This window comes from Lingula anatina, chromosome 1 (assembly GCF_051362555.1).
Source record: "Lingula anatina isolate TDL-2025a chromosome 1, LinAna3.0, whole genome shotgun sequence".
NCBI classification, from domain to species: domain Eukaryota; kingdom Metazoa; phylum Brachiopoda; class Lingulata; order Lingulida; family Lingulidae; genus Lingula; species Lingula anatina.
In genome coordinates, this window is record NC_141767.1 from 62,715,879 (window position 1) to 62,735,110 (window position 19,232).

The 19,232-nt window shown below is 38.7% G+C and overlaps 2 protein-coding genes across 6 annotated transcripts; one reads left to right on the forward strand and one right to left on the reverse strand.

Moving 5' to 3' along the window:
• The first annotated feature begins 105 nt into the window (after positions 1 to 105).
• LOC106176781 (uncharacterized) lies at positions 106 to 13,637 on the forward strand. Of its 5 annotated transcripts, none has more exons than XR_015332208.1 (15): positions 106 to 1,078; positions 3,075 to 3,343; positions 3,574 to 3,702; positions 4,000 to 4,166; positions 4,443 to 4,653; positions 4,793 to 5,073; positions 5,317 to 5,658; positions 5,924 to 6,063; positions 6,508 to 7,840; positions 8,198 to 8,731; positions 8,941 to 9,879; positions 10,155 to 11,196; positions 11,898 to 11,951; positions 12,371 to 12,488; positions 12,920 to 13,637. XR_015332208.1 is itself a non-coding variant. In XM_087002707.1 (15 exons), the coding sequence occupies exons 2-14, from the start codon at positions 3,088 to 3,090 to the stop codon at positions 12,481 to 12,483; spliced, it is 5,514 nt and encodes a 1,837-aa protein (XP_086858833.1). In that variant the 5' UTR covers positions 106 to 1,078; positions 3,075 to 3,087; the 3' UTR covers positions 12,484 to 12,488; positions 12,920 to 13,637. The 5 variants fall into 5 exon arrangements, 4 of the variants coding, with proteins under 4 accessions (XP_086858833.1, XP_013414762.2, XP_013414763.2 ...); XM_087002707.1 differs by lacking the exon at positions 11,898 to 11,951 and adding an exon at positions 11,622 to 11,648; XM_087002709.1 differs by lacking the exon at positions 11,898 to 11,951 and adding an exon at positions 11,622 to 11,648 and having other exon boundaries at positions 1,074 to 1,189.
• Positions 13,638 to 14,154: 517 nt separating this feature from the next.
• LOC106176794 (uncharacterized) lies at positions 14,155 to 19,223 on the reverse strand. The gene is made up of 2 exons (XM_013559327.2): positions 18,213 to 19,223; positions 14,155 to 17,842 (listed from the first exon to the last, which is right to left on the reverse strand). The coding sequence occupies exons 1-2, from the start codon at positions 18,922 to 18,924 to the stop codon at positions 16,509 to 16,511; spliced, it is 2,046 nt and encodes a 681-aa protein (XP_013414781.2). The 5' UTR covers positions 18,925 to 19,223; the 3' UTR covers positions 14,155 to 16,508.
• Positions 19,224 to 19,232: the final 9 nt, after the last annotated feature.

Sequence of the window (19,232 nt, forward strand, 5' to 3'; positions counted from 1 at the left end):
CTACTGAAAAAACTTGTTAACCTATTCCGATATTTATCTGTGAAATTTATAGGGATAGTTTTGGTAGCATATTAGTATTTTACAAGGTTTAAAGCTCTTGTCTAAATTGACTAGCCTGCAAGAAGTCAAATGAATAAAACTACAGCACAGTTGCGGGGGCAACTTAATGTGAGCACACACCGATTGCACTGTGTATGTGTCCTCTACTGTACATTACGGGATCAGTTAACCAAAACTTTTTTTAACTAATAAGCGTGTTGTACTAGTACGAATGTAAAACTGCGTAACTGATCGACATTGATAAAAGTTGTGTGGCATACAAATGGGGAAAGCTTTCTCAATTTCTTATATTAATTTTGTGATTCGTGACGATATCATATTAAATTTTTGCATACGGCGGGTTTGGACCAAAAGAAAAAAGAAAAAAATCCTCATCATAACAAGAGTGCATGTGAGGGCACGTAATGGGCGTGTCCGCCGTTTTGTTCAGAGTAATATCTATGCATCATCAGTACTATACCGGTTACAACCTTTCTGCGTAAAAATAGCGCGGCATCGTGTTCAGAATGCCGCTCGCTCAGATCGGCATATTAATCCATATCTGTACAATCCCTATATAACGAAAATCAATAAAAGTAGTCTGAACAATCGCACGAAATGCCTTTATGATACCGAATCTGCGGACTAATATTTTTACACAACATTTAAACCTTTGTGCATCCGTATATACAGGTATTCCGTACAGGGTACACAGAAACTATTTTGTGTCTTGGGCACGCAACCGGGCTGAACGTGATGGTTCATGCATTTCCACCCTATCAGAAAATATGCATGTGGCGAATCTCCAGCGAGAGTAGAATCAACGTGTATCTCGACAAATCGATAGCCTCTGTATCGTTAAGCCTAGTGCACGACATTTTTCCCACTCCATAAAAGGTACCTTGCTTAAAGTGAGTTGGTCTAAAAGCAGACTAACACTGCAATGAAACGCTTCAGATGACAACATGAATGCACACGAACTCGACTGACATAGCTGACAATTGTGGGTGTCGCAGGTAGTTTGTTCCCTGTGCCACAGGTAAGAATAAGCCATATCTTTTCTTGATTGTAAACGGCAAAATGTCTGGATATTTTGTATGGAGTTTGGTGGATGCTCGTCGATAGAAGATCGTTGTGCATCTTACCTGGGGTAATTAATATATTACGTGTTTACTTTAGTATGGTTGTCACCATAGGTTTGCTGAGGTGTGGATTAACCGTGTGACCATATACGCTATATATACAGAAGAGTTATATATAAGGCCCTACTTAATTGTACTCTATGTAACAAGACGAGACGGATTCATATTAGCATATTAGCATCTCTGCATTAAATTTTATAAATCGGTAGCTCTAGGATACAACTCCACGTGGAGTTGACTCCCAAAGGGATTAACAACTTTGTACCGGTATTGATTTTCTGTTTTTCTGATATTTAACTTGCCTAATATATAGCAATTCCCATCATGCCATACGAGTTACCTGTTTGATAAATCAATTACCTCTATTTCAACAGTCTGTAATTAAACCCAAAAGACAAAAGAATGTCATGCTTGTTTGTTCATGTGATTGGGTGTGGCAATGGCGCCTCTTTATATGGTTGTTTCTAGACAAAATGCCTGGCCACATTTTGTATTTTCGCATTTACAGCGATTCATCAATATGGTTTCAGTGACATTAATACGTGTAGTATGATAGGATAAGTACTCGACAAAAAACACATCGGTCACACTATACTTCGGAAATAATGTTTGTAGGAGCCTCCAGCAAAGGCTTAAAGCTTTGTTTAATATAATATGGTGTGTCGTATTTTGTGTTTGTGTATTAACTGTGCTAGATATGTCTAGCTTTTACTAGATGAAAAGCATTCACATATCTCTTATAACGGTCGAACTTGGACCCATCCTGGTTCTATGGCACACGCCCTTTTTGGACACCCTCCCCGTTTGTTATTTATCTTTCATAATTCCGTAGATGTGATGATATGCCAAACGAAACGATATGCTTTTTGTGAAGTGTCGACGAGCTATGACGAGGTGATAGTGAACAAGGGGTGAATTAGTGACATAGCCCGCCAATTTCCTGCATACACTGACTACCCTTGACATTTTTAACTGGCTTACTTGACCGAAAAATATGTAGTGGTGGACAGAACACCACGGCCACTAAGTCACACACCTAAAGGGTACCCCAAATGAATGAATACAAATGTTATGGAAGGACGTTATATATTTATCGTTCATTGTAGAATAATGCATCGCCATACCTTATCATACCCGTATATAGGGATCCGGTTAACGGCAATTTCGCGAAGTACGTGTGTCATTATTAGCATAAAATGGAGAAAGCGACACTTAAATTACTGCCAACGACATAACGCTTGGTTTGCATGATAAAGGCAAAAGAAAACATTTTTCATATCTTCCGAGACGGCTGACATTGAGATCACAAGTTCATTGAACTTAGACGCAGCATAAGAAAGGGGAGATAAAAAATGCGACTCGAGACGTGACATAAACGTTCCAAGAGAAATTTAAAAAAGAGCACGTTTATCACCCTGTGCTTGAAACGGCGCTTTAGCGTAGAGGTTTGTTTCAAGTTATCTGTGAAGCACAGGGTGACATTTATACTCCTGATGGCCAATAAATAAATAAATAAAATGCAAAAATATGTGGGGTGTAAGAGCTGTGCCTCGCTGAGTGCTGTACGCGCGTAGAAAAGAGATCAATCTAATCGCATATCTTTTTTTACATCTCCAGCATAAGAAAAAAGCGTCAAGTGCAATGAAAAAAAAAAAAGAATGATCCTACGTCACAGAATAGCAGGGAAATCATTTCTTACCTTTAAGCATTTTTTTCAAGTTTTTTTTTAATCAAAATCATCTAAAAATGGTCCTCCTAAAGTAACCTGTTCTTATAGCAATACATACAGGTATATCATAGCCTTCGGTGAGCATTAATTAATACAAATCACAATACATACATGTATATAAAGAACGCGTCAAAATTTATAGAATTTCACTGTCTATATTTCAGATTGTTGTAAACAATGGACTGGAGATTAATATTTGCAGTCCTTGTCGTCACAGTCCCGTACAGCACGACCCAAACTTGCCAGAGAACCAGGGTTGGGAAACTTGGCGGTAGCATCATCTTCGGAGCTGCTTTCAACATCCACCAACAGGCCGTCGGAGGGCAAGGGTGCTCAGACCGCGTGAACGCTGACGCTATTCAGAGATTGGAAGCTGCGCATTTTGCTGTCAAGACTTTGAATGATCAGAGTTTTATGCCTGGAATAACTTTTGGTAAGTCAGATGTTAAACTTTTCTCCTGAATATGTACACGTAATTTAAATCATAAACTGCCTTTTTTGTCCAAGGTTTACATTTCCCAATAAAGCAAAAGAAAGTTTGACACAGGAGAAATTTATTCTAGAAAACTTTATTTCACATACTATTAATATTTTAATGAAATATTCCGTGTTCTCAAACTGCTTTCTAAAATGACATACATTATCAATATTTCCTATCGCCAGGGATAAGATCTTATGACGACTGTGGTATCGCGAGCACGGGGGTGCAGAGAGCCCTTGATTATCTCTCGGAGAGAGAAAGCTACATAGATGAATCGGGAGAGGTTTGTCCTGCAGACGTCATGTTTCCAGGTAAAGGCTTCAAAATAAGACTTTACCGACGGGATAGTGTAGTGAATCCTTAACATCATAACTTAAAACTCGTTTTGACATTATAGCCTATTCCAAGGTCAAGATTTCTCTTTATTGCCGTTGGGTCCTATCATTAACAACAACAACAGGGTGCATATTTCATACAAAAATATTTTTGTCTGAAAGCAACACCGGTGAACTGTTTGGCAGTGTGGTTACAAAGGCATCAAGTCAAGTGGGATCCACTGTTGGAATTTAAAAGTATTTAATGAAAACGAATACCTTATTTTATGCCAGGTTTTATTGCCTCAATGTACAGTGGAGTGACGGCTAAAATCGCAACGTTCTTGAACAACATTCCAATGGCCACTGTGAGCTATGCTTCTCATAGCTTGGAACTCAGCGACACTAGCAGGTTCCCTTATTTCCAGAGACTTGTTCCTAGTGCCAGCACCTCTGTACAGGTAGGGATGTTTTTTTCTTTAAAATGGCCTAATTGATTTTTAACTTGATGGTATATGTTGTATCAAACCAAATGAACATGAATGTATTTCAGCGCATTCACATACTGTAGATTTTACTGACGTTTTCTTAATCTTTTCTAAGTTAAAATTGTCTTCCATTTCAACTGTAATTAGGTTATACTCCTGGAGACTCAAATCTCTTTACGGAATGATAGATTCGCTAAACACATATGTCAAAGTTACACATTATTTAACTGGTCAGCGACACCTTTTCAGGTCCTGATGTCCATTCTGTCAAAACTTAGTTGGACCCACGTCTCTCTATTGGTTGGAAGCGATCCTTACGCGCAAGATCTGAAGTCGTCTTTTCTTCATCTCGCTTCCCTGAATGATGTCTGCATAATGACAGTACAGTCTGTAGACAATGCGGACACTGCCATTAATTTTCAAAGCGTCATTGCAGAGCTTGCCACAGCGTCTGCTAAAGGTACGAGTGTGAATAGCATACCAATAAGAACGTATACTGTATAATTGACAAGAATAACACAGTGAAAACTAAAAGACATTTTTCAGTCACTGAATGCATAAGACAAAGAAAATAACGAAGTATTTAATCTTACTTGCAGGTGCACACGGGGTCATCATCATGACAATTCCGGAAATCACAATGCGCTTTTTTGAGGCGGTGAAGTCACAGGCAGCTGTCCCGGGCGTCTCGTCTTTGCAGTGGATTATGGGTCTGCCATTCCACGACGAAGCCGCGTACTCCCACTTGAAAGACACAATTCGGGGATTGATCGCTTTCTATGAATACTCTGGGACTATTCCTGCCTTTCAGGAATATTTCTTATCTTTAACACCTGAAAACAATACAGCAAATCCCTTCTTTGGCAGCTACTGGGAACAGGCAAGTACAAATATACATTGTGTATTTTCCTTTTTTATGGCTTACACGTATATTTTATGATAACTTGATTTAATTAGTATACATACATTACGATAAAGCTATAAATCAACTGTTACCTTCACCCCCGAATCAAAATATGTATATTTTATGATAACCTGATTCAATTAGTCTACATACATTATGATAAACCTATAAATCCACTCTAACCTTCACCCTGAAATCAAAATATGTATTTTTTTACAGGTCAATAATTGCACTCTCAACGCGACTTGCGCTTCCTCACAAAACTACTCCCGTGCAGAGGATTACAAACAACAACAGTTTGTATCAGAAACAATAGCCTCAGTGTACACATTTGCCCACGCTCTCAAATCCGCTCATACTGCCCTCTGTGGAGGTACCCCAGGACTCTGCGGGAATCTGGTGAATTTGTCTCCTAAAGAAATGATGAAATATCTTCGACAAGTGAAGTTCACCCATTTAGATGGCAGACCAATAGCATTTAAAGAAAACGGGGAGGCCATGCATACACAATACGGGATCCAAAATATTCAGCTCACTGGATCTTCCTATGATATCGCAGAGGTAATCAAATTATTTCGGCTTTATTAGTTATACATTGTCGAACTAAAAAGAAGATAATATTGGACAAGACATCAGAGAAGAAAAGTGTGACAACAGACGCCATTATTCTAAACGATTTATTTAGAAAAATGCACTTTTCTGCAAACAAAAATGTCCACATAAAATCATCTTTTTATTATAATTAATTGCAGGTGTGTTTTTTCTCGCAAGAATACTGTTCTTTAATGATGATAATTTTATCTTATTTCTGTATGTGATACTGTAGGTAGGGACTTGGGTCGAAGGGAATTTAACCCTTACAGGCTCTGTCAAAATGTACGATAAAGATGGCCATGGTGTTCTTGGCTATATCAACTCTACCTGTGACAATACTTGTACTTGTACCAACGTGCAGCAAGATAACAGGTGCGAATAAGATCAAATGTTGTGGTGTGCTTGAAAAGGATAAATGATACACTTCAGGGGCGGATTTAGGGTGTCTTCTGGGTCTTCCGGAAGACGGTCATATTTTCAAGTTTACATTGGTGGGTATCTAATTTGTTCTGTCGGAAGACGGCCAAAAATGAAGAACGGATCAACAAAGATAATTTGGAAGACTGTCAGGAAAAAACTCTGAATCCGCCCCTGCACTTATGTACTTAATGTTTGTATTCGTTCTTCTTTTACAAATATAGTTTTTTCTGCATTGAAAGGTTTCGATTTATAGAAATTTAATAGTTTATGATAAAAACCGAATGTACATGTATAGTCCTCGATATTGAATGGCGGTGGTTTCCGAATTAAATTGGTGATTCATTTTAAGACAAGCAATACGTTCAAATGCATCTGTGTCTTTGTATCGTTTTCCAGGTTTTCGAGATTTGATGACGGAGATGTTTTTATTTTGGGGATATTTAACATACACGACAAAGGTAAAGATGTGCAGGAATGCAGTAAGACAGTTCTTCAAACCAACCTCATGGGGAATCTTGAAGCGTTTTTCTACGCTCTGGAGAAAGTGAACAATGACCCAACAGTCCTGCCCAATGTACGTCTCGGTGGTTTGGTTATGGATAATTGTCGGTTTCACCCAGATCGCGTGTTACGACAACTTTCCAGTATTCTGCTTAAAGATGTAAAAGTATTAAACTCCCAAGGAAAATCTATTCCATTGTTAGGCGCCTTATCGGGAATTACAAGTGGATCTGCTTTGTATATAAATGATTTTTTAGACCAATACAGATTACCGCATATTAGTTTCACTTCATCGAGTGCTCTGTTGAGTGACAAAGCAAAACATCCACGTTTTCTTCGAGTTATTGGTTCTGACGTTGCGCAAGCCCAAGCGATGGTGGACATTGTTAAAACCATGAACTGGACATACGTGACCACAGTGTTTTCTGACTCGCCGTATGGTCGTTCAGGAATGAAACAGTTTTTAAAACTCGCAAAGAAAGAAGGTATTTGTGTTGCTACACAGGTGATGTTTGAAGAATATTTTGTCACTCAGCCACACGCGGTAGACAACATAATTCAATATATGATTGCAGGAGTTTTCCCAGAAGCTAATGTTGTCGTAATGTTCGTATCCGAATCTCACGCACGTGCAATTTTAGAAGCGAAAGAACGATATCTAGGAAACAAGACGAATAAAGTGATATGGCTGGCGGCAGATGCCTGGGGTCCGTATGAGTCGGTTCCGAGCGGCCTGGAAAAGATTGCTCGTGGAGCCATAACACTAGGTTTCCACACAGCCCCATCAGTGGAATTTGGCCAGTATTTACGCAATCTAACATTGGCTTCAAACACAAGAAATGTGTGGTTCAATGAATTTTGGGAGCAACATTTCGAGTGCGATCTCTCCGGAATTGGTAAATATGGCGTCGGTTGTTCCTCCAACTTGTCCCTCAATGCACACGACATTCAGCAGTACCAAGTGTCAGTTACAAATGTCGTCGATAGCGTGTACGTGTACGCGAAAGCACTGGAAATGTTCTTGAAGGATGCCTGCCCAGAGACACCGGATCAGTTGTGCAGCGAAGCGGCTGCCAGCCTGGATAGGGTCTTCAGCTATATGAAAGGCTTGGAGTACAATGGGTCTTCTGGAATGAGAGTGGCATTCGATACGTTTGGCGATGGGGTGCCTAGATATGACGTGTTTAATTACCAAAAAGTAGGAGAGAATACCCATGGTTATAAAAAGGTGAGTACACGATAAATAACTCGTTGCGTATACACGTGCAACGCATAGCAAAACACTCTCCAGTCAAAGCATAACTCATCCTTCGATTTTTGTTTTCTCGATGTTACCTATAAATCAATAATCCTGTTACGACGACCAGTTTGAGTTTCAAATGTTTACTCAATGTCACTCTTTTTTTTCATACAAATGTAAGGGTATCTCTTCGTGCTGGCTATGCTTTTTACCTATTTTCTCTCCAGCACCTTTTGCGTGATCTAGAAATAAAATGTTTGACTACATTGAATGCAAAGAAAATTTAACAATGCAAATAGTAATAGAATAAACGAATAAATGAGTATTATTTAACTGTGTTTTCAGGTAGGGACTTGGATCGACAGCGTGCTGGACTTGAATGTCGAGAAATTATATTCGTACAGAAACAACGACACCGCCCTTTCTATGGCTAGCGATGTCATCTCAGTGTGTAAGAAATCACCGTGTAAATGTTCCACTGTGGAGGTAATGGACATGCCTTTCACAGAGCAATACACGGAGTTCACACTGTTAGGATACTTCCCGCTTCATGCCCAAGGTCGTGGGGATCTGCCCTGTGGAGAAATTCAGCTTGGTATGTACCAGCAGCTTTTAGCTTTCTACTACGCCATCGATCAGATCAACAAGAATGCTACCATAATGCCTGGTGCCAAAGTAGGGTATATGGTATGGGATACGTGTTCCTCTCCTGCCCACGGCGAGTTTGTATTTGAGGGGTTTGACTTGAATCTCCGTTTATACAATCAGCCCCCGGATATTCCAATATTGACCCAAGTCCTGGCAATGATTGGAGGTTACCAAAGTGACGTCACAGCCTCAATCAGCTATGCAAACCAGCGCGGATATCATCTCGTACAGGTGATTTTACTCTCGTTTTTTATTTATTTTATTTTATTTCATTTTATTTATTTATTTCCTATCTCCCGAAAAGCATTTTCGTTTTAGTTTATTTGTAATTTTGGTGGAAGTGTAAGACTTAAACAGCAACATGAAGAGTCGTTTTCCATACAATGGTGGTTTAAAATACTCAAATAGGTACTTGTTCATTGGTTTTTCTTTCGATTCAGATCAGCCCATCAGCATCGGCAGTGGAGCTCGGTAACAGGACCAGCCACCCCAGATTCCTGAGAACTGTTCCCCCAGATACCGCTATGATGGAGGCTATGGTGGAACTGTTGCGCGATTTCGGATGGACTTACATATCTATCGTATACTCTAACAGTAGTGCTAGCCGCGCCAAATTTAACACATTTAAGGGTGTTTTAACCAGAAACGGCATTTGCATTGCTGTTGTCCAGATGATTGATCCCAATTTTATGTCAGATGCTCAGTATGATAGAATAATACAAAATCTCACCACCTACAACGGGGCTGTTGGGGTCGCCATCTTTGCGAACGAAAATGAAATACGCCAACTACTCCTCTCGGGGAAAAGGCAGAACTCTGCAGGGCGGTTTGTCTGGCTTAGCGGCGATGACTGGGGTAAAAACCTCAAAATTGTTGATGGAGTAAATGAAATAGCCAGGGGATCATTCACATTGATGCCTGATTCGGGAGCCGATGCTACATTTGACAGATACATTGAAAACTTAACAGTGAATAGCTTTCCACGCGATCCCTGGTTTAAGGAATTTTGGGAGGAACATTTTCAGTGTAGTCTACAGTATGGTGGGAAGTATGACAAGGCATGTACTGGCGCGGAAACTTTCAAAGTAAAACCCCTGCTGCAGCATTCATACACAACCAGCACCATTAATGCCGTTTATGCGTATGCTCTGGGACTGACTAATATGTACATGAAGAAGTGTGGTCGGGTAGATCTCTTCTATTGCATAGATAAAATCCCGGGTCTTGACAAAGATGTAAAAGCATTGTATGATGAGATACGGCAGCTTAGGTACACAGGTGCTGACGGACGTTCTTTCTATTTTACTGGAAATGGTGACGGAGCTCTCCGGTATAAAGTGTTAAACTACCAGCCAGGCAGAGAGTCGGATTATGTCGAGGTAAAGTAACTTCTTCTTCGGTTGATTTTATTGATTCATTTTGGTCATTGTAACCATATTTGTAGATTGTTAATTCATGACGTAGCAAATGTTGGGAAACTTTGAAACGATTTTGCTACCCAGACCGTACAGTCATGTCCTATGTTCAGAACCACATGTCCTTCATCAATGCGAATCACTGGCGATAACGATTTTCTAATTGACAAATAAATTGGGTTAATTCTGCTTCATGAATTTCCTTTCCCTTTCAAAATTTTTATATAAAATCGTTTTAGGTTGGTTACTGGGAGAACGGAGAGCTCACTTTGAATTTCTCAGCGTTTAAGATGTACGACGAAAAGGGGAACAGCATTCGCCCCAAGTCACGGTGTCCCGGGACGTGCACCCACTGCATCTACCAGAGACCAGAGATCGACACCACCAGAGTGCCGCTCAAGTTTGAAGAACATCGTAGCATATGGGGCGTGGTCGTCATAACAGTGACGGTCCTCGGCGTGGTATTTGCTTTCATCATTATGATTTTCTTTATATTCAACCACAATCACCCAGTAGTCGCCGGGGCCACCTCGTCGTTGAGTTTTATTCTTCTCCTTGGAATTATTTTGCTGTATTTGTTGAATTTTGCCATCATGTTTTCCGATGTTTGGGCAACGTGTGGAATTAAGCGTTTTGGCCTAGGCTTCTTTTATACGCTCATCTTCACGGCATTGCTGATGAAAATTATACGTATTCGTCGCATATTTAACAAAGCGAACGTTTCCATGAAGCCCTCGTTTGTAGGGGGTCCCAGCAACAGTTTGGCTGCGTGTATTCTTTTGTTGATCGAACTTGTGCTGGTGATAGAATGGCTGGTGCTGCAACCACCCAATATTGAACTTCATCTAGACAACGTGAGCACGGACCCAGACTACCCGCTATACGATATTGACTGGCGGTGCACGCACAGCAAGGAATCTCTCGTCATCTCCCTGGTTTACGTGTATCTGTTGATCCTAGCGACGCTCATTGTGGGTTTCAATGCGTGTAAAGCAGGGGACTTCCAGAGAGAATCCCTCTGTATCCTTCTCTCAACAATTGGGACAATCCTCATCGTTGTTGCTTGGCTTTGTGTGTACATGCTGATGCCGCGAGAATGGGAGAAGCCAGCAGTTTGTATAGGTATCACAGCTAATGCAACCCTGATATTGTGTGTAATGTTCACACCCAAGATGCTGGTGATGACGTCGGGCCAGACGGCCACACCCAAGGGAACGAGGTCCACCAGTAGCTTGGAGTATGATGCAACTTACATAGCCAGCAGGGACAGCCGAGATGTCGGTAGGTTCTTTGTGTGAACAGATAATTTAATATATAGTATGTGATACAAATACACAGTGTAAAATGCATCAATATATATATATATATATATATATATATATATATATATGAATAATGAAATTATGCTTTAAAATGTTTGCCTTTATTTCAACTGGGTTAGTAATTTTTTTGCACAGGATGGTTAAAGTTTTACATTTAGGAGAAGTTATCTTATTTTTATCATATTATTTGGGGATCTGATTTTTTACTTACATGGTAGACCTGCATGGAATCTCTCTTTTTTCTATCACGTTAACGTACGTTTGCTTCATAAAACATTTGCAATTCATTTGCATTTGCATGAGTACTGGCTTAATTTTGATAAAATATTATCTATAGAAGTTGAGCTTGCATCTTTATTCTGTTTGGTACTTAATTCATAACAGCTGCTTACTGGCCAAAATATCTAGCAGGTAAGGATTTTTTACGGTGACGGTTTAGGTGTTTTTTTTTCTTTTTGCTTCTTGGTTTTGAAACTGTCTTTCTTTATATATAACTCTGGTTATATCTTCTGTTTAGCTGTCTTTGTGAACGTTTATTAAAATCGTTTCTGTGTGTACTTTTTTGTTGAAATTCAAGTATTTCTTGCACTAATGAAGGTAAGTATCTCACTGTATTGTGTCTTTCTTTCTGAACCGTCTTGCTTTCACCCTTTACTCCAGGCCAAGTGACACTTTGGAAGAAAGTCCAGGATTTTTGGAAGAAGATGTAGACAGGTTATCTTATTTAGCTGTAACATTTTGTTTACAGAATTTCATTTGCTATTTCCGTCCTCTGGGGCTACACTACAGCTTCAAAATACTCAGCCGTCTTGATTTGCTTGCTGCGACCCTAAAGTGAACCCTTAAGCCCTAGAACTGCTGTCTGGCCTATATATTATTGTGTTCCATTTAAAAAATTATTCATAACTATATTTTCCTACTTTTTGGTGACAGTACTAAACATATTACAGTAAAGGAAATGAACCGACAAGGAGAACCCGCATATCCCTGAAGCCATAGATCAATCTTTTACTGCATGCTTCGCTTTTTTCCTTCGCTTGCGTTTTATTAATTTCCTGGGTGCATTTTGTTATTCTGTTACTTTTAGGATTTGGATGAATTTCAGTTGTTTACTTTTTAAGTGGGTCTTGTAGGCATGACAAACAGAAGTTATGAAGATGACTCTGATTTGGTGAACCCACGGTATACCGGCCGCTCTAATGTGAGCAGTAGCATAGGTGGACCTAAACCCGTAGCCTCATTTTAGTTGAAGTAAGTTTTTGGTTATAAATGTCCACAGGAAAAAGCCCTCTATAGAATTAAAAAATATATCTGCAACTACACACTGTATATATGAACCATTGCATTCCGTGAACTACGGCTCCTAGAGTAATTGAAAATGGTTCTTTCTTTCAAAAGTCAAGTAAGCACAGACATATACAGGCTGATTAAATACCAGCATGCGAGTGAATGTCTGATGAAAGTCTGTAGAGATTTTCGAATAAATTTCCTGTCGTGTAGACCCCTATCGTGTATTCGGCTTTAGCTAGAAAATCAATTGGCATGCCCTGTCAGTGATTCTGAAACTGGCAATATTATCCATATTACATATCAGAACCATATTAAGTACAATTTTCTGCATTCATATGTCATGAGGCGTGTTTGCTGTTGTTTTCTTTTTTTATTGCTTTTTTCTTTTATAGGTTATCTAAACCGAACAATCTACGGAGATTCCTTAGAAGTGCAGCAAATAGATACTGAGATTAATTCCTCCAGCACTCCCTTATAGACACTCCAGTCACAGAGTATAGCAGATATGCGTTAGTCACAATCGGAATGAAAAACATACTGTTCCGAATAACAAGTTCACGTATAAAAACGCTTACGTCTCAAGTATTTATTGCTTTTGTTATTTGTGAAGAAAAACAGCGTTGATGATGTTTGATGTTGGGTTTCTTAATAAATGATTGTAGTTAAAAAACATTTTGATAAAAAGCAATGCATGGTCACAATCATGAAGGTATTTTTGAACATTTTATTATTTAAATTACATTTAGTTAGCAATTAATTTTTTCTTTAATCAAAGTCATGTGCCTTTGTCCAGATGTGTTGACTGAGGTATAGATTGCATATTAAAACAAATCATTGTCTGAATGACGTATATTAAGATGCATATTACGTTATTAGACATTGACTGTGCTTAACACAGCATGCAATGTTGACTCGATGGTATTTGCGAGGTGGCGTGTATACGTACATGCTAGAATAAAAAGGGAACCGGCAAATGAAATGAGCTACACCTATTTTCAAGATAATGTTGCTAAGCCAGCTGCCTAAGATTTTTATAATCAGTTTATCACAGCAAATTGTATTTTAGCTTATATAAGAATGAGGATAATAAACTCTGAAATGGACAATTAATTCGATTTATGTTGTAAATCAAATGCATGGACTCAAAGAAAAGCGTTCATTGTATGTGTCTGTCTTATGTCATAGACACCAACGCACAAGACACTCCAGTACGTCCCTTGCAACAGTCATAAGAGGTTTTCAACTTTAATACACATCTGTTCACTTTTAAATCATTTATTGCGTGATCAGAATACACCCCATTCAAAGAAGGATTTAGACTAGTCTGGCGAGACGAAACCCTCCAGTGCTTAAACTCTTTATATTATGTATTAAGAACTGCTATGAGAGAAGACTAGCTTCTGTCAAAGCCAACACCTGTTGCTCTTTTTATTGTGATGGGAAATTTAAACGCATGCTCATTTTGTAGAAAAACGAGAACGATCGAGGAACAACAGCATAGGAATTGTAGCGGTGAAAAGGACGTCAATGACATAAGACAGACATATTCATGCAATATACAACTATTATACTTTAAAATGATTAATCATCACCTCATCCTCAGTTATTTCAATAGAAAGTCACCAAAAAGCCACACGACTTAGTTTTTATTGTTATTCATTTTTTCATAATGTTCTTAAGTTTCGCGACGCTCTTTTAAAGTTATCAAGTAATTCATGAACCCTAATGCATATTTGGCCATCCTTAGCACATTTCTTCGTATATTCTGATTTGTATGCCGCTTTGTAAACAATCTGTATACAAAGTAAGATGAATATCCATAATCTTTATCCTACTTTACTAATAATATAACCAACTCCATGTTTACAAATGATTTTTAATAACTTGTAAATACACACATCCTGTTTCGGCATCTTTGAACGATGACTAAATAATAAAAGCACATACTGTGACTCAACGTTTACTGAAATTAGTAATGGTATGACATAATGATTTCAACAGCTGCAAGTTATTTTAACATTAATTTTTTGGATTTATAAACAAGCCAGATGCCTAAGAGTGCATTCCCATAGATTTAGATCGATCCATCTAGATCGACCTAACTCCCTGGAGGTTCTCGCTAAATTGCTATCAGCCGAGCGCACACGGTAGTTTATTACCCCCTTACAGCTTTTAGTAGGCAGGACAGACATTTAAGCTTGCTAAGCTGACAGTAACCTAGTGAGACTCCCCACAGGGATAGATCGATCTAAAATCTGTGGGAATGGGGTCTAAGACTGCATTCCCAGAGATTTAGATTGATCCATCCGGATCGACCTAAATCCCTGGGGGTTCACACTTAATGTCTGTCACGCCTAGTAAAGCTGTTAGGGGGTAATTATCTTTACCCTAGCTGATTCGGTAGGCGTGACAGACATTTAAGCCTCTTGAGCTGACAGCAATTTAGCGTGAACCCCCAGGGAGTTAGGTCGATCCAGATGGATCGATCTAAATCTGTAGGAATGCAGTCTAAGATATTCTGCGCAGTAACATAAGTGACTAATACGCATTATCTGCAGAACCATTTATATATCATATTGACTCGCGCATCATGAATTTTTATAGATTGTTGGAAACTAACTCCTCAGGTTCCAGTTGTCTAAAAAGACAAAGCAGTCCAGGGGCGGATTTAGGCTGTCTTCTGGGTCTTCTGGAAGACGGTCAGATTTTCAAGTTTACATTGTCAGCCATCTAATGTTTTCTGTCGGAAGACGGTCAAAAATGAAAGATGGATCAACAAAGATAATTTGGAAGACTGTCAGAAAATATCTCTGAATCCGCCCCTGCAGTCTACTGTATTTCTCCATTATTTGCTTGACCGTCAGCTTTTTAGGTTATCTATGAAAGCAAGATTTCTTCCGGCTGGAACAAAACTCAAGGTAAAAATTACCTCCACTACCAGTATGTCTGTGCAGTGACTGAGATAGACATGCTGACAGTGGAAATCAGTTTTTAATCTCTATAATTTGGGGTGATTTCACAAGATTTGTGTCCACATTTGAGCAAAACATATTTTGACATTTCATTCCTCCAAGAACGAGGATAAGTTCTAAATAGCAAATTTAATTATGCTATTGGCATTTTCAAAATTTTAAAATAATCTCATAGTTATCAAACTAGGGTTAAAACTTTGTCACATCAAGCTGATATGGGATTGGGGGAAATAAATGAAAACTTTTGAAAGCATCATTAACCTATAGACCTACTATGACACGATTTTCACACATAAATGCTACAGGAGCAATAATACTGGAATAATTAGGCGACCAAATAATACAGTACAAGCACACCATATGGTAAGGATGTGAATGTCTTCATCCTCAGACAATAATGCAAAGCTACAAATGGTGCATGAATAATAACTATTTGCAACTGCACTAAATATTCAATATAATTTTTTTTTACCTATTTAATATCTGTTTTCATAACAAATGTATAACATTCAGGAAACAAATCGGATTACTAACTACAACAGTTCATCTTGTATCTGGTAAACACATAAAATAAGCAAAAACATTTTCAGTGATTTTCATTGATGGCATTTCATTTAGATTTCATGAAATATTTCCTCATTAAGTAGACCACTGCAAAATGGAAACTTTCAACTTAACATCAACTTTCAATCAAAACAGTCTGAAATCAATGAACATGTGACAAAGAAACGCCCGCAGAAAAAAAAGTGAAAAGAATTTTAAAGAGTTTTGACTCCAATTTTAAATGAGACTTATGAATTGCATAAATCTATAGAAATGTCTTAATATGTTGGCTATATGAAATTCACAAAACATCCTTTAAAATTTTATATGCAAATAAAAGCAGTTTTATATCACAAATCCACAACATATATTTCTGATATAACCTATACCACCAAGAAACAAATATTACAACAATGAATGAGATTCACAAAATACTATTTGATTCTCTACATCATAGTGCTACTGTTCAAAACTTTGGCTGTGCACACCAGGAAATGTTTCCTCCAACTTTGGACTCCAGCACCCTGTGCAACTTCACCTTCAGCAAAGAAGGAAACTGCAGTGTTACATTTCCAGCTTGCCGCAATCCCATGCAGGTTCCATCCTCTGCCGAAGGGTGACAGTAGTTACTGTAGCCATGGTATTCAATCACTGTCTTCATCACTTGCTGAAAGGGGACATGCAGCCTGTAATCTACAGTAAGCATCAGCTGGAACAGCCGAGGACACTTAGAGAGAAGTTCACTGATCCCGCTCTCTGTGATCAAAAGATTCTTGGTAATGTTCAGGAATTCGAGTGACTTCCCATACTCTGCTATAGCAAACAAGGCTTTGTCTGTCAACTGCAGGGAGGAGGTTGAGGAACCTGATATGTCTAAATACTGGAGCTTTTCACAATTTTCTGCCAATGTTGCTATGGCAACATCAGTTACCAGGTGACACCCTCTCAGTAAGAGAATCTGCAGCTCTCGGCAGTGTTTTGCAATCTCTATCACTGAATGATTGTCAATCTTGGAGCACAAACTTAGGTCTAAATGTCTAAACTGAAAGGCATGTCTTGGTTCAACATGAGAGTGTGTGCTTCGCATTTCAGCAAGCTGAGTTTCACTTGAGCATGATGCTTCACAAACTATGTCCATACTAGTTATCATATCATTACAACCAGCTTGACTGTGACTAAATGCAGCAACATCATTCTGAGCATAGACATCTTTAAAACTTACTGTATCCAGATAATGCAGAGTTGCCAGTTCAAGGTGCTTTAAGAGGGGGCAACTGATCATGAGTAGGTTGATGCCTTCAGATTTCAGCTGAACACATTCTGAAGCTGTGAAGACTTTGAGATTCTTGCAGCACCTAGACAGGGCATGAAGGGAAGCATCAGTCAGAGCTAAACAACCACTCACACTCAGATGTTCCAAGCCAGAACAGCACTCGGCAAGAGAAATGATCCCAGCATCAGTCACACATGAACATCGACAAATTTCTACATGTTTAAGATCAGGGCAGTTCTGGCTGATTGCAGTGAGGCCATGATCTGTAATACTTGCTTCAGTTGGCCACACATATTCTCTGTCTGTACAAATCCTTAGTTCTTCCAGTTTAGAGCAGTGGAGTCCGACGTAGACATAACCCATGTCAGTAATGTACTTGCATCCGCATACACTCAGTTTCTGTAACTCTTTGCAATTCTCTGTTATGCTCTTCATGCCGCTGTCCTTTACATCAGTGTGACAAATATCTAGGTCCAGTAGATTTGGAAAATATTGAAATCCTTGCTCGAATCCTTCATCTGTCAGTCCTGTAAAATTGTGCAGATATTGAAAATAAATATTTTAACTCATATGAAAATAATGCACTTATCTCATAAAATATGCTGCAACAAAATGTTTTGTCACATCTTGCCGTCTGAATCATCACAATGTAGTTAAGTACATATACCTATCAATAATAAAGGGCAGACGGTAAAACATTCATATTCTTGAATTTTATTAAGCATGAAATAACAGTACATTGGAGACCACTTGAAAAGTGTATATTAACGGGAAAAGGAAATAAGAGCCTCCTCAAAAAAGGAAGATTTCCTTTTAATAATTACTTTTCTTAGATTGAAAAAAAACCTTTATGTAGAATCACTACCATTTCTCAAAAGGATAAAAATTAATGTTTACCTGTGCACAGGGGGATATGCAACTTGGTCACATTAACACAATTTTTTGCCATCTCAATGAAAATGCGATCTTTTAATCGCCTATGGGAACTCAGTGTCAAGGCTGTCAATTGTGAACATTGAAGAGGTAGCTGCACAATCCCATTCCTTTCTTCTTGTTCAAAATTTTCTTCTGTGCTTTCTTCATCCAGTAATACTCCAAGCATGGTATCCCCCGATGCTAAAGATAAAGTCTGAAGCTGCTTTAAGTTCTGAAGTGCTCTGTGAAGATTTCCAGGCACTTCATAGCACCCTGGTTCTGGTTTCTGGAGCTTGTCACACCCTATCAGTGATATGCCTTTAAGTCCCTTAAATTGTGTTATTACTAGTTGGAGTCCACTGAAAGTGATGTTGGTGAAATTGAAGTTTACCGAACGCAGCCTTGGACATTTTATGCCACCCTGCAAAAAAGCTCTGTCTGTCAAATATTTGCAACCTTCAAAATTGATTTCTTCTACATGGTCGGCTATGAATGGTAGCATGGAAAGATATTTCTCATCAGTCATAAAATAACACAAATGCTGAAGATCTAGAATTTTCCACAAACTGGAATCATAACTTAGTCGATGCCAGGTTTTGCATACTTTTCTTGCTCCGAGGCACAGTTCATCCAAACGTAGGTACCGAAATACCATTAATAAAATGGACTCAGGCAAACACAAGTAAGAAGCCATGTTGTTTTACAGTACATATCAATCGGTGAACTGAAATGACTCCGTATCTCTAGGCTGAAGTAAGGTTTCTCTAAGCTGCCACAGCTAGTCTAGCAATTGTTTTAACTGATTAGCATAAAATGGTAGATTTATGCTCGAAGATACATTACGGTGTGCAATTCTTGGATCTAACCCCTTGAATATATAACATCTTGTCATCATGTAAGTGTAATCGTTGACGCAAACTGCAAAAATTAACACTTCGTCTAGCACCCACTGCTAGCGATAATTGGCGGACCAAGTATCCGTTTATGGCAAAATAACACTTA